At 46.4% G+C, this 12,210-nt stretch overlaps 1 protein-coding gene across 1 annotated transcript; it reads right to left on the bottom strand.

Annotated features, from left to right (window-relative positions):
• Positions 1-3,786: 3,786 nt before the first annotated feature.
• On the bottom strand, positions 3,787-9,209 carry CD180 (CD180 molecule). The gene is made up of 3 exons (XM_009327331.1): positions 9,120-9,209; positions 6,187-6,353; positions 3,787-5,512 (listed from the first exon to the last, which is right to left on the bottom strand). The coding sequence occupies exons 1-3, from the start codon at positions 9,207-9,209 to the stop codon at positions 3,787-3,789; spliced, it is 1,983 nt and encodes a 660-aa protein (XP_009325606.1).
• Between the last annotated feature and the right edge of the window lie 3,001 nt (positions 9,210-12,210).

Genomic DNA, 12,210 nt, shown 5'->3' with positions numbered 1-12,210 from the left:
CTCACCTGGGATTGGGAATGCTTTCATGGTCTGAAAAGGAAATGTGGGCTCCCTTCTTCAGCACTGAACTCCCAGTTTGCTATGCTCCCTTAGACCCCATATTTTTCTCTTACATAGTTTGCAAGACTTAGCAGGGACGTCAAGCTTGGATTTGGATGGCAGCTCAGAAAGAATAAATCACAGGACAGGAAGATACTAGAGGGTATATGGAGGCATGTCCCAGTTCATAGCTTGGGCTAGTGACAGTTTTTCTTTCCACTGACTATAGTATAATATTTGATTAGCACTGACCAGCTCAATCTCCCATACATCTGCCAAGGATAGATTTGAATGAACTGAGGGTAGGAAGCAATGCGAGAGGTTATGGTTCAAGCTGCAAAGAATTGAGAGCATCAGGAAGAGTGGAGAAGGCTGCAGAGTAAGACGACTGTAACAACGTAGGTAAGTTCTAGCACACGGCAAGCCCTTCAAAATGCACATATTGAATATGAATGAATATATGAATTAGATACAGGGGCAAGAGGATGTCAGAGATTTGCTGGAAAAGGATATCATCTGCTGCTGGGGGAGAAGAATTTCCATTGCATTTGCCAGATGAGGAGGTATGGTGTGAGTGAGTGGTTGGGAAGGGATCTCACTTGCTCTCTTTGCAGGTACAGACAAGACTAGTGAACGAGAGAAAGTTCTTAAAAGATGCATCATCGACATTAGGATATTTTTTTTTAAGTCGACAGATTTAGAAATTGGCATCTTCAACCATCCTGTTCAGAGTAAAATCCTATTTCAGAATCTGACTTGCATCTTACTAGTTTGAGCACAGCTGGGGAAGGAAGAACTTGGCTCTGAGTTTTGGTTTGTCCAATTGAAATAAAGATAAGTGCTTACCAGTCTCTGAAATGTGACTCGTTAGCTAAGATCTGCTCAAGTTTCTTCTCTGTAAATACTGATAGCAAATTCTGTTTTGCAGTTCTGTGTTGAACCATGACTTCAGTGACATCTGTAGCCCAGGAGCCAGGAGGGTGGGTGAGTTCAATTCTGTTAGGCACCGTTCGCCTCAGGCGATTCTGTGTGCTGGCTCCCCAGCTGTATTTGAAAAAAATAGGAGATAAAAGGACTGGAAACCAAGGACTGCATTAGATCAGAGCTTGACTGGATAAACAAATTCTATAAAGAAAAATAAATATACTATCTCTTTCCATTTATATTCCTGCTAAGTAATCCCAGAAGACTAAATCTTTGGACTTCAAAAAGTTTTAATATATTATCTGGACATTTTAGTATATTATAACCGTATATAAATTTTCATTCAGAATAATCAGTCCCTGTATTTAGGACTTGTGTATCCTGAAACATACAGTATATGCTATTCAGCACTGTTGTTTACATGGCGTCCTATGAATGGCATTTTACAGGCAAATAAGAAAGCAGAGATGACACTGTAAAGTAAATCAAAGAGAAAATAAAAATGACAACAGATGAAGATACGGTCATCAAAAGCAAGTTGTGTAGTGGGAAAGGGATGGGTCACAGGAGAGGTCTGTACTTCATACTCTGTGTGGAAATATATATTGCACAGGAACAGGTTCACCATTTCACCTTTTCAGCCATCTTTGAGTTTTAACCAACTGAAGTCTACACGAGTCTACGCCATGACACTGAGTAGTGTTTCAGAAACTGGTGGTGTTTAAATCCTGTGTTCTTCTCTCCAAACAGAGGCATTTCAGAAAGCATCAGCCCAACATGTGGTTTTCCCCTTAAGTCGCTGATATTTATGGATCTCCCACAGTTACTACCTGATACTTGCAGCAATTTTTTTTGTGCCTATCCCAAGCTATGAACTGCATCATGCTCCCTTTTAACTTCACTGTTTGTCTATCGCTTCCCTGAACCCACAAATTTAAGAGGGAAACAATGGAAGAAGCAGGTCTCTTGGATGGTGCACACACTGGCATTCATGCTGGATTATTAGATAACGCAATTATGGGAGGTTGCTCATGTAATCAGTCAGATTTGCGGAGGGAGGGGGAAATGCACCTTGAACCCTGGGCTGACTTCAGGAGCATCGCTGCCTTGCTCCCAAGGATGAGTCGAGGCGTCCTCGCCTTGGACAGTGTGGCTTGCTCGGTGACATTTCTCTCCCTTAGACCAGTCCTTGCGGAAGGGCGCATCTGACGCAGGCAGCCTGTGCAGCTTCAGTGATCTGCAACTGGGCAGCTGGAGCACAGCGCCTGCTGACAGGGTCAGGAGGAGGTTTCTGTGCAAAGTGTGTCAGCAGCCACAGGAACAGGGAATACAGATCAGCAATATGGAGAGTTGTGAGGAGAGGCAACATCCTGGTACCCAAAATCTGGGAGTGTTCATAGGCAACTGGAGAAGAAACATCAAATGTCTCTCGGTGCACCCTTGGGCAGCACATGGCTACAAAGGCAGGAGGAGGAGAAGCTGTGGGGTAAGGCAGGCAGTGTACGTGATGTGAAGGCATCTGAAAGCTGCACCAGGGAGCCTTGCTGGAGCACGGCAAGACTCCACATGGTGCATGCTCTGCCGTGGAGACAGAAGGGTCATACCCTCCGAGAAGGTTGTGCCTAAATGTCAGGGCTAGCCTGTTATTAAAGCACTAGTGCCATAAATCACGCTATGGTAACACAGGGCAGGTAAGTAGGCACGGCAAGCTCCTTGGTCAAATGCACATACTCTGTTTTGCCACTGTGTTTATTCACATGTGATGGCAGAAAAATGGATTTGGTTGTTTAGCAAAAGTCAATAATAAGTCTGTCTTTTTTTCTGCTTAGCTGTTGCATATCCCGTTGGAGTGAAGAGACTCTGACTTCACTCCAGGGATGCACAGCAGAAGCAACGTGAAGTAGCTGTCGGCACCAGGAGCACCCATGGGATGAGGTTGCTGCTCCCCACTGTGCTGCCCCTTTTGCAATCTCTAGTTTTCTCTCCTGGGCTGGTGCTGGAGGAAACAGTCCACTCCGGGCTGGCACAGGAAAGTCTCATGGCTCTTGGCAATGGTTTTTTGCCCTGTGCAAGCAAGTGTACTGCCAAGCACCCGCAGATTCTTGACCAAATCTAAAAGTTTTATGGTTACATCTGAAATTGTTGCTAGTTCCCTATGGAGTCTAGTTAATAGTACAGGAGCAGGGCCTGCCCTGGGGCGAGAGATAGACAGACAGAGGTTCAATGGCCAGGAACTTTCTAAGGATCAAAATATTTTAAAGAAATAGGAGAGATGATATAGGCTGTTTCTGTCAGTCCTGTACAAATGGGTCTTACGTGATTATGAATGTTGCACCTGTTCTTCACAGGAAGTTTTTTTTTCTTTTTAGCAGAATGGGGTACACTACTGCCAGCTCTTAAACAACATTGTTTTTCAAGGACATTTGATAGAGGGTGAGGGTTCGGTTGATTTAGGGTTTTTTTGTTGGGAGTGGTGGGTGGTGGTGGTTTGGTTTTCTGTTTTTTAAAGAGAACAAGGTTTGCATTTTGGCCCTTGGATCTTCTCTTTACAGGTGCATTAGCCATAGTAGCTGGGACACCAGGGCTAACATCGAGTGGAACTGGGATTTCTCTATAAGAAAAGCTATTCGTGTTCAAGGCTTAGGTCATAGTTTATTTTTCCAGTTCTCAAATAAAATTTTTTCATTATTTTTCTAGAAGTTATAATACAAATGGAAATGGTATTACAGAAGTTAAGAAAATACAGGTCACAAACAAAAACAGTAAGTTGTCTTTCATCTTAATACAATTGCTGTACATCTTTTCTACATCTCTATGATAAACTTACATTTGCTGGTAATTTCGTTTGAAATAGCGAGCACCCCAAATGATGATGGCACCACAGGATAAGATAGCCAGGACAACTGCAGTGATTCCTGCCATGTTGATCCCACAGGAGAGCGAGACGGTGGCCAGCTGAACCCCAGCTAGCAATTTGGGTTCGGAGCATCTCGTTCCTTCAGGGTCTTCAATTTTATCCAGATTCTGCTTGTACCAGGTGATTAAACCAATATTGGAGCAGGTGCAGTCCAGCGGGTTGTAACTTAAATTGATTATGCAGTGGCCAGCTAGGGATGCTAGCTTGTCACGTGGTAGAATATGGATCCTGTTGTGGGCAAAATTGAGATAGATGTTCTTGAGGTTTGAAAATGCATCTGTGCTGAATGCAAGAAGTTTGTTGTGGCTCAGATCAACATGCTGTAACTTCTTGAGGCTGTAAAATGCTTGGCTGGCTATTGCTGTCAGTTCACAGGATGATAAAATTAGTGCCTCTAAATTGGATAGCTGTTGGAACAGTTTGTCCTTTGGCATGATCCCTGACTCAAAGTTATTTTGACTAAGGTCCAGGAGCATGAGGTTTTCCAGGCCTTGAAAGAGATGCTGAATGCTGGTATTAATGTGGGAGGAGGAAAGATTCAGCACTTGCAAGAGATGCATATTTCGGAAGGGACCCTGTGAAGTGTTGATATGAAGAGGAGTGAAAGCTAGGTCCAGCACCTCCAGGTTAGCACCATCCTTAAAGAACGCGTCTTGGAGGTGGAGCCTTATGTTGTGGCTCAGATTGAGGTACTGAAGACTGCTCAAACCGCTCAGCGCTTCGTTACAGCAGTCTAAGCTTTCAATATGACTCTTACTTAAATCGAGATGTTGAAGCTTTGCCAGTTTCTCCAAACAGCCAGAGCCCAGCTGCAGGACCTGCGAGTTCCCCTTGATGTGGAGATGAGTGAGGGAGGGGAAGGCAGCAGAGCTGATGTTACAGAGGTGCTTGAAGGAGTTCGCGTTGAGAACTAACTCTGCTAGCGAGTTCATGCCGCTGATGCTGGGGGGCAATGCGCTGATGTGGGTTTGAGTTAGGTCCAGCTTTCGGAGCCTGGTCAAGCACTGAAACGTGTCAGCATTTAGATTTCTGAAGTGCCGTAGCTGCAGATAGAGATCCTTGACAGAGATATTACAGAGGCCTTGTAACACATTCGGGCTTATGTAGGGCTCCTTTTCCACACCATGAAATGTTCCTAGCCAAAGGGTCTGGGCTGTGGAGTTCTGTATCCCCGCCAGGACCCCGGGGATGTCAGCACAGCCCCCAAAGTCCAAACTGTAGAAATGGGACTGGAAAGCTCCAGGTTCAATGTATGTAATGTCGTTGCCTTTAAAAATGAGAGTTATATTGCTGGTCTTCTGCAGAACACGGACATCTTCTGCTGTGATTGCTCTTACGTTGTTCATTTGAAAGTCAAGGTATTTGAGGTTTTGAGTGGGAAAGTTGGGAGGAAGCTGCAGCGAAGAGATGTGGTTGCTGCCCAAGATGAGGGTATCCAAGCTGTCCAGATTTGTCATTGGAATAAAGGACATACTGGTTATTCCCGTCTGTGTTAAGACAAGCTGCTTCAGGGACCGTGGGCCAGCGAATGCTGTGTCAGACAGAAACATGAGCAGGTTTCCGGTCAGCACGATTGTCTTCAGCTGCTTGTTGCTGTGAAAGGCGCTGTCGTACACCCAGTTGATCTGACACCTTGAGAAAGCAACAGAAACCAGCATCGGTGGCCTGTCTCACAAAACTCTCCCAGTATACATGATAACCCAAACTGTACTTCATACTGTAAGAACTCATGATCAGTTGCCTTCAACGGGATAAAAGTGTCTGTCTTTTCCGGTGACAGTTGCATGGTATTTGTAAGCTCATGTTGAAATACAGGGTCCTGGTGAGAAACAAAACCTGCCCTGAAATGATGGGTGTGTGGAGGTATTTCTAGAAGTCAGGGAGACATGAGATTTTTAGTGTCCAGCTTAATAAAATGAAAATCTCTTTTCCTATAGAAAAAGCTGGGCATTTACAAGGACAAAACCTGTCTTTCTCTAGAGTTTAGGGAACAGTATCTTTATAAAAAAGTGAATTAAAAAATTGCTTTAGTGACTTTGCTGTCACTACTGTCTTAGCAGCAGTAATATGTGGAAAATGCGTATTTCACTCACTGTCCTGCAAATGATTGTCACCAGAGGAGAAGCCTAGATATTGCCCAAGCGTACCAATCCCTGCTCAGCAAAATACTTCACAGCTGTCTGCAAGTGCTACTGGTGGTTTCCCTGTGAAGGCAGGGAGATGCTGCTCTGGTGTGCTCCAGAAGCCAGCGTCGGGCAGGGAGTTTGACCAACCTGATGTGCAGAAGTGAGGACGTTCTCCCGTACCTTGTTAAGTCCAAGTAGAGAAGGGACTTCAGCTCAGAGAAGGTTGAATTCTGGAGGGATGGGAGCACGTTGAAGCTGAAGTCGAGGATTTCGGTTGTGACAGGTAGTTTTTTTGGGATCTCCCTCAGTCCTAAACCTTCACAGCTATAGCTTTTATTTACCGTAATCTGTGGAAAATATACAGTGAAACTGCAAGACGTATGTACTGGAACTGTAAATAGAAAACTGTGGCACTTAAAAAAAAAAAAACAAACAGAATTTTGAATTATTTAAAAACATAGCAGCCAGAACCCTAGGAATACTTAGTTGAGGCTTGTAATGCACAACCCTGGGTTTTTGTGGAGTGTGTTTTTAAAACGAATGCCTTGAATCTCTCTTGTACTAATTTGAAGTGTGTCTCATCGGTACTACTTTCTTACTGAAGTTAGCACATATGAGGATTGTTTACTCTTCTGGATGAATTATTAATCGCTAAGAAAGAATCCCCACAAGGTAGTTTTAAACTCTGAATTTCATGAGTCTTGTAATAAAGCTTATTCTAAGAGAAGTCTTAAGAAAACCTTGCAGAGAGGAGGTAAAAAAGAGCAGGTCTGGGAATGTTTCTAGAAGGAACATATCCAAATTAATTGGATCTGAACTGCAGTTACACGCTGCAGCAAGAGGATGCTGGAAAGGCTTAGCTCAGGCTAAACAAAGATCATATCTGATATGCTGAGTCTTTAAAATTTCTATGAAGGCTTTTCAGTTTAACTGAAGATAAATCTATCTATTATGTAGAGAAGTCTACTGTGTGGATACCAGGGAAATTCATTAAACGTGCTTGACCAGCCTGGTGATTGACACGAAAGTCAATCAGAGCCTGGGACTATGGTATGCAGGGAAACGCCGCCCTGGAATAGCCTGCTACAGCCGCTCAAGGCAGTGGAGACGCTCAGAGCATTGTGTTTGTCCCAGCTGCCAAGCGTGATGGGGAGCATGGGTGCAGCCAGCTCAGTGCCACTGTTGTCGTCGCCCAGCCCTGCTCCCAGAGAAAGCCCTGGGTGGTTATAGGGCCAGCCTGGGAGGGACGGGATCCCCGGGGCCGCGTGGGACCTGCAGCTTTGCAATTTCCTGCTAGGAAGCTCAGAGATGTTCTGCTTGGAGGGAAGTAAAAACATGTATTGCATAGTTGGCCAATCTGACAGTTTTACTGAGATTCAAAGCTATTCTGTTAGCCCAAAGAAAGCAAGCACAGGTGGTGGGATGTCCAGTGAGAAATGTACTGGAGCCTGGATTCTATGATGAGCAGAGGACAGGGCAGGCGTGCACCCTGTGGGGCGGGAGCAGGTGGCTCACCAGGGTTTTGGTGAGGTGCACATGCGTGGACCCTGGGGAATGGTGCATGAGGTTCGGGTCTTTCCGTCCACGTGGGACCGTGAGCGAGACCAAACCATGTCTCTGCCTGTCTGTGGCTTAGCAGAGGCAGGTGGGCAGTGGAGGCACTTGGTAATCTCGCTGGAGGGGAAAGAGCAGTGTCTGTTGCAAGCCACAAGCTGGACACAGCGAACACTTCCTTCCTTTCCTATAGGTGCAAATCCTGTAACCGGAGGGTGCCGGGGAGCACCGGGGGAGCGCCATGGCCCTGTGATGCTGCAGGCGGCACAGCCCAGCGGGCAGGGGCAGAGAGACACTGGCAGCGGCGTGGCAGAGCTGGGGGGGAGTCGAAAGGGACCGTCGCAACAAAATGGGGAGTGTAGCTCCTCTGCTGTCCCTCTCCCCCTCGGCGTGCTGGGGCCGCTGGGGCCCTCAGTGCTGCGGGGACGGCACCGGGTCGGGCACCAGCCGGGTGGGACGAGCACCAGCAGGGTGGGACGAGCCAGCACTGCCCACGGCTGCGCACTTGGCATGACCTGAGGTGCAGTAAGCCAGCCTGGTACCTGCTGTAGCACGGGACTTGGCTCCAGCCTAGAAGCGCTGAAATAATACAGCACTGGTAACTACAGGAATGGCATAATACAGACTTAGAAAGTCTATGCTTTCAATACAGATAAGCAAAGAAGAACCCATGGATCTGACTGCTGTGACATGCGGTTTAGACAGATAAAAAATGTGTAGCTGTCACTATAAATGATAACAGTGTCTATGTTTTACCATTCAAATAAATTAGCGAGTAAGCTTTCTCTGTATGCTTCTGGGCATGGAGCAGGTCTCACAGGTTGCTGAGGAGCAACCATCCCCAGGGGGATCCCGGTGCACAACTCAGAGTGCTTGGGAATTTGTACATTTAATTCAGCGAGGAACTTGCTATTGGCCCCAAATGTGCGCTGCATAGGGCTGGGTTTCCATGGTACTTCTTCCCTGAATCAAAATCCTTACTTTTTTTTCCTTGTCTCCCACTTCAAAAAAATAAAATAAAAATCTTATGGATCAGCCTTTTCCCCTGCCCCTGGAAAAACCCTGGTACTTTCTTCCTATTCTTATGTGGTATCGCACACCAACCAAACAACAAACAGGGACACCATCATCCCACCACTGTGTACAAATTCCTGTATGGAGAGCACCAGCATGAGACAAAAATCCTTATATCTGTCCTCTGTCTAGCTCTGATATCTGCTAAACACCCCTGTGAAACTTTATCGTCCACCCAGATCTCTGGGAGGTGAAGCATGGTGCTGGTTTGACAGGCTCCCAAAGTCCCCGGCAGCGGCAGGAGGGAGCGTGAGGGTGCATGGACACACGGGTGTGAGGAGGAGGAGGAGGGACAGTGACTGATGTCCCTGAGCACATCTCAAGACACCTGCCTTATTTCTCCAATAAAGGCCTTCAGATCCCCCTGAGAGAAACCCCTTGGGAACTGAAAACAGTCAGACATCAGCAGGCAAGTATTCACTAGAGACTGATCCTCTACACATATATCTCCTGTATCTCGAGAGGGACCGGCAGCTGTCACTCACCTCTGCACACATAGTCTCTGTAGCGCTGGATGCTTCGCAGTTAACACAGGCGAGCGTTGTGAAAATCAAAAAGTATAAATCACAGGCCATTACGGAGTGAGGCGGGTTGTTAAAATGGATGGTCTTGTGCTATCTTCCCTCAATGAAGGCAAGATAGAGCAGCAAAGGTCAGACAAACTGGGCCAGTTGGCTAGAAAGGAGGTCATAAGGAAAAGAAATGTTTGCTGAACCTCCTGGGTTCAGTGTGAGCAAAACAGTAGTTTTGGAGCGAAAGAGGAACTTCCCTGCTTTAAATATAGTCAAATGACTGTGCACTGATACTTTTCTGGGGCAGAACAGATTTTTTAAAAATTGAAAGTGAGGGAAATTGGTCTTTATGCTTGTGTAGAATGAAATGTTTCCACTAAGTACAGGGGAGTTAGTTCAGCGTGAAATACGAGGGAGAGCAAGAAAAGGGCAGATGAGACTGCAGTGTCTCACCAAAGGGGAATTTAATGCAATGGAAAGTTTGAGTCAAACAAAATTTGGTGCATCGCTTGTGAAAGTCACAAGAACTTGTAAAAAAACTGAAATGTAGGCACAAAATCTGTGCCTATGTTGCTGCAAAAAGGATCATGATGCTGAAACATGCTCGTCTTGTTAGTAAAGCTGAAAAGCAATAGTTCAATCTGAAAATTAACTCTGTTCTTCTTGTATTTAGATTACAGGTAATGATTAGTTTTCTGAAGGGGGACAATATTTCTAACCATCTCTAAGATGGGCATGCGTGTGGCAGCTGCGGGCGGGAGTGTCTGGTCCTGACACTGGGGTGGTGCTGAGCACTGTCTCTAGCCAGCCAGCTCAACCTGCCTTTTTTTTTTTCCTTTCTTAAATGACTGAGCTATTAGCTTGATAACTTTTTTTTCAGCAGGCTTAACTGGTGCTCTTTCTTCACCACCTAGTAGAGAAAGGCATGATGAAATGTGTGATGAAATGTCTCCCAGCACAGTGGGGAGGGGCTGGGTGGGTTGAACTGCAGAGCTGATCCAGCCCTGGTAACTTGATCAGTGAAGCTTCAAGCAATCAAGATGCCATCTGGAGAGCATCAAGCTCGACACCTGGGAAGACAGAGACATCTGGGTTTCTCTGGTGCCAAGGACATGCACAAAATCAGCAGCTTTGGCTCTGAAATAGTGTATGAAGGCCACAGCTGCACTGGTAGCTGGAGTTGATGTGTCCGTCGGGTTTTACCTGAGCCATGCTGTGCTCATCCCTGCAGGTGGCTGGGGAGAGGGGAGCAGTCAATGTGGCAGGAGCAAAGCTTAAAATCCAGTGCAGAGCCGACTCCCTTTTGCATCTTTGCCTAAGCCTCTCGGATGGGCTGTTGCAGCTGGCGGGCACAGAGAGGCCATGGCACCGGTGCCTTGCTGCTGTATTTGTCTGCTGCTAAGATGTTTCTATGCTGATCTGATCTGGCTGGGGTTTTCTGTCCTCCTTAATTTATAAAATTTAAAAGAAAATAACTTTTCTGAATGACAAGCTAAAAAGCTCACTCTATATCTCACTAACTTCTGCCTCTTTCCCAGCCAGCTCCACGTTTGCTGGAAACCCTGCTCTCCCTGCAGCTGGTAGCAAAAATTTCAGAGGAATTTGTTGTTTGGGATGTTTGCTCCTTGTTTATTTGCTATTTTCTATGCTAAGGCTCAAAGGCTAAGGCTCGGGGTGTCCCTGCCCTCCCCACTGCGCTTTCCTGGCTGGCGGCAGCTTGGACTCACACTTGCACCCTGTGTCTTGTTTCTGGCAGGCTATAAGCCCTAGTGGCACGGATGTTTCCTCAAACCACCCGCATCAGAAACCTCAAATTTAAGATGAATGTGCTGTTTTGGAAGAAAAGTCCTTTAAATCAGGAGGGGATATCAGCTGAAGCTAATCCTGCCTCTTCCTGCAGTGCAAGTATATTACTGTGTGTTGTGGAATTTACGTGTGACATAAAGGGGTATAAATAACTCCAGAGATTTTGGGGAGGGAGGCTGGTTTTTGAGGAAATGGGAAGCTTTTTGATGCAAATAATGAATTCCAAAGCCTGCCTCAATTTTGGGTAATGAAGAATTCATTAGAAAATTGGTATCGGGTGACTGAAGTTCCTCTTCTCACCCATGTGCACAAGCAGTCGCTGATCTTAGTAAAAATGACTAATGATTAGAGGTGTCTGAATTATTCATTACGTGTGCTTATCATTAATTTAGCTCCTTGTGCTCATAAAGGAGTGAATGAGGAGGGGTAAGAGTTTATGGCAGTAGCTAGTGGTAGGGGGTTTCAGTGCTAGCAGGGGGCTTTGCTGCAGGCGCCTGCTGTGGGCTTGGGCTCGGGCTCGGGCTCAGCCAGGTTGCAGCCCCTCTGTGACGGCAGCTGCGGCACCTGGGGCCATTGCAGGCTGATTTGTCTCCCGCGTTAAACAGGGGGAATGCTCCTTTTCTGCATGCTTTCTGCTTTTAATGATGGTGTTTGCTGTTCCCAAGTGCTGGGTGGATCCTTTCTCCATCACTGCATTCAGGGGGGCTGTCAGACCACAGCCAGGGTGCAGCCCCTCTGTGACGGCAGCTGCGGCACCTGGGGCCATTGCAGGCTGATTTGTCTCCCGCGTTAAACAGGGGGAATGCTCCTTTTCTGCATGCTTTCTGCTTTTAATGATGGTGTTTGCTGTTCCCAAGTGCTGGGTGGATCCTTTCTCCATCACTGCATTCAGGGGGGCTGTCAGACCACAGGGGTCGCTAGGAAAGTGCCCTCAAGAGTATTTTTCTTTTCATATTACTTTCTATGTTCTTGGCTGAAACTCTTCCCACTCTGGTGATAGGAAATTTAAGAGCGTGTGAACAGCAGTGGTAATAATTGTCTTTAGTGTGACGGTGCTTGTCACTGAATGCTTGTGAGATGCTGAACACTGCTGAGGGCCAAGTGAATTGCTCCCTCTGCATTGCCCCTCTGGTGCTGTGTCACCCCACAAACAAGTCGTGCTGCCCTGCAATCAAAAAGTCCCCTGGAAAGGGCTGCACATCCCCCCAGAAGTTCTCCATTTTAAACTGGTTTCCGAGCTAGACGGGAGAAGCGGCTC

Source organism: Pygoscelis adeliae, unplaced genomic scaffold, assembly GCF_000699105.1.
Source record: "Pygoscelis adeliae isolate BGI_AS28 unplaced genomic scaffold, ASM69910v1 Scaffold26, whole genome shotgun sequence".
NCBI classification, from domain to species: domain Eukaryota; kingdom Metazoa; phylum Chordata; class Aves; order Sphenisciformes; family Spheniscidae; genus Pygoscelis; species Pygoscelis adeliae.
Note: the sequence above shows the minus strand (reverse complement) of the source record. Positions and strands in the feature narration are given on the sequence as shown.

Bases quoted from the DNA above. Each gene is read 5' to 3' on its own strand.
- CD180 (XM_009327331.1), bottom strand. From the start codon at position 9,209: ATGGCCTGTGATTTATACTTTTTGATTTTCACAACGCTCGCCTGTGTT. The intron at 6,354-9,119 runs GTGAGTGACAGC...TATTTTCCACAG, and splicing joins CAGAGACTATGTGTGCAGAG to ATTACGGTAAATAAAAGCTA. The intron at 5,513-6,186 runs GTACGGGAGAAC...TGCTTTCTCAAG, and splicing joins CTCTACTTGGACTTAACAAG to GTGTCAGATCAACTGGGTGT.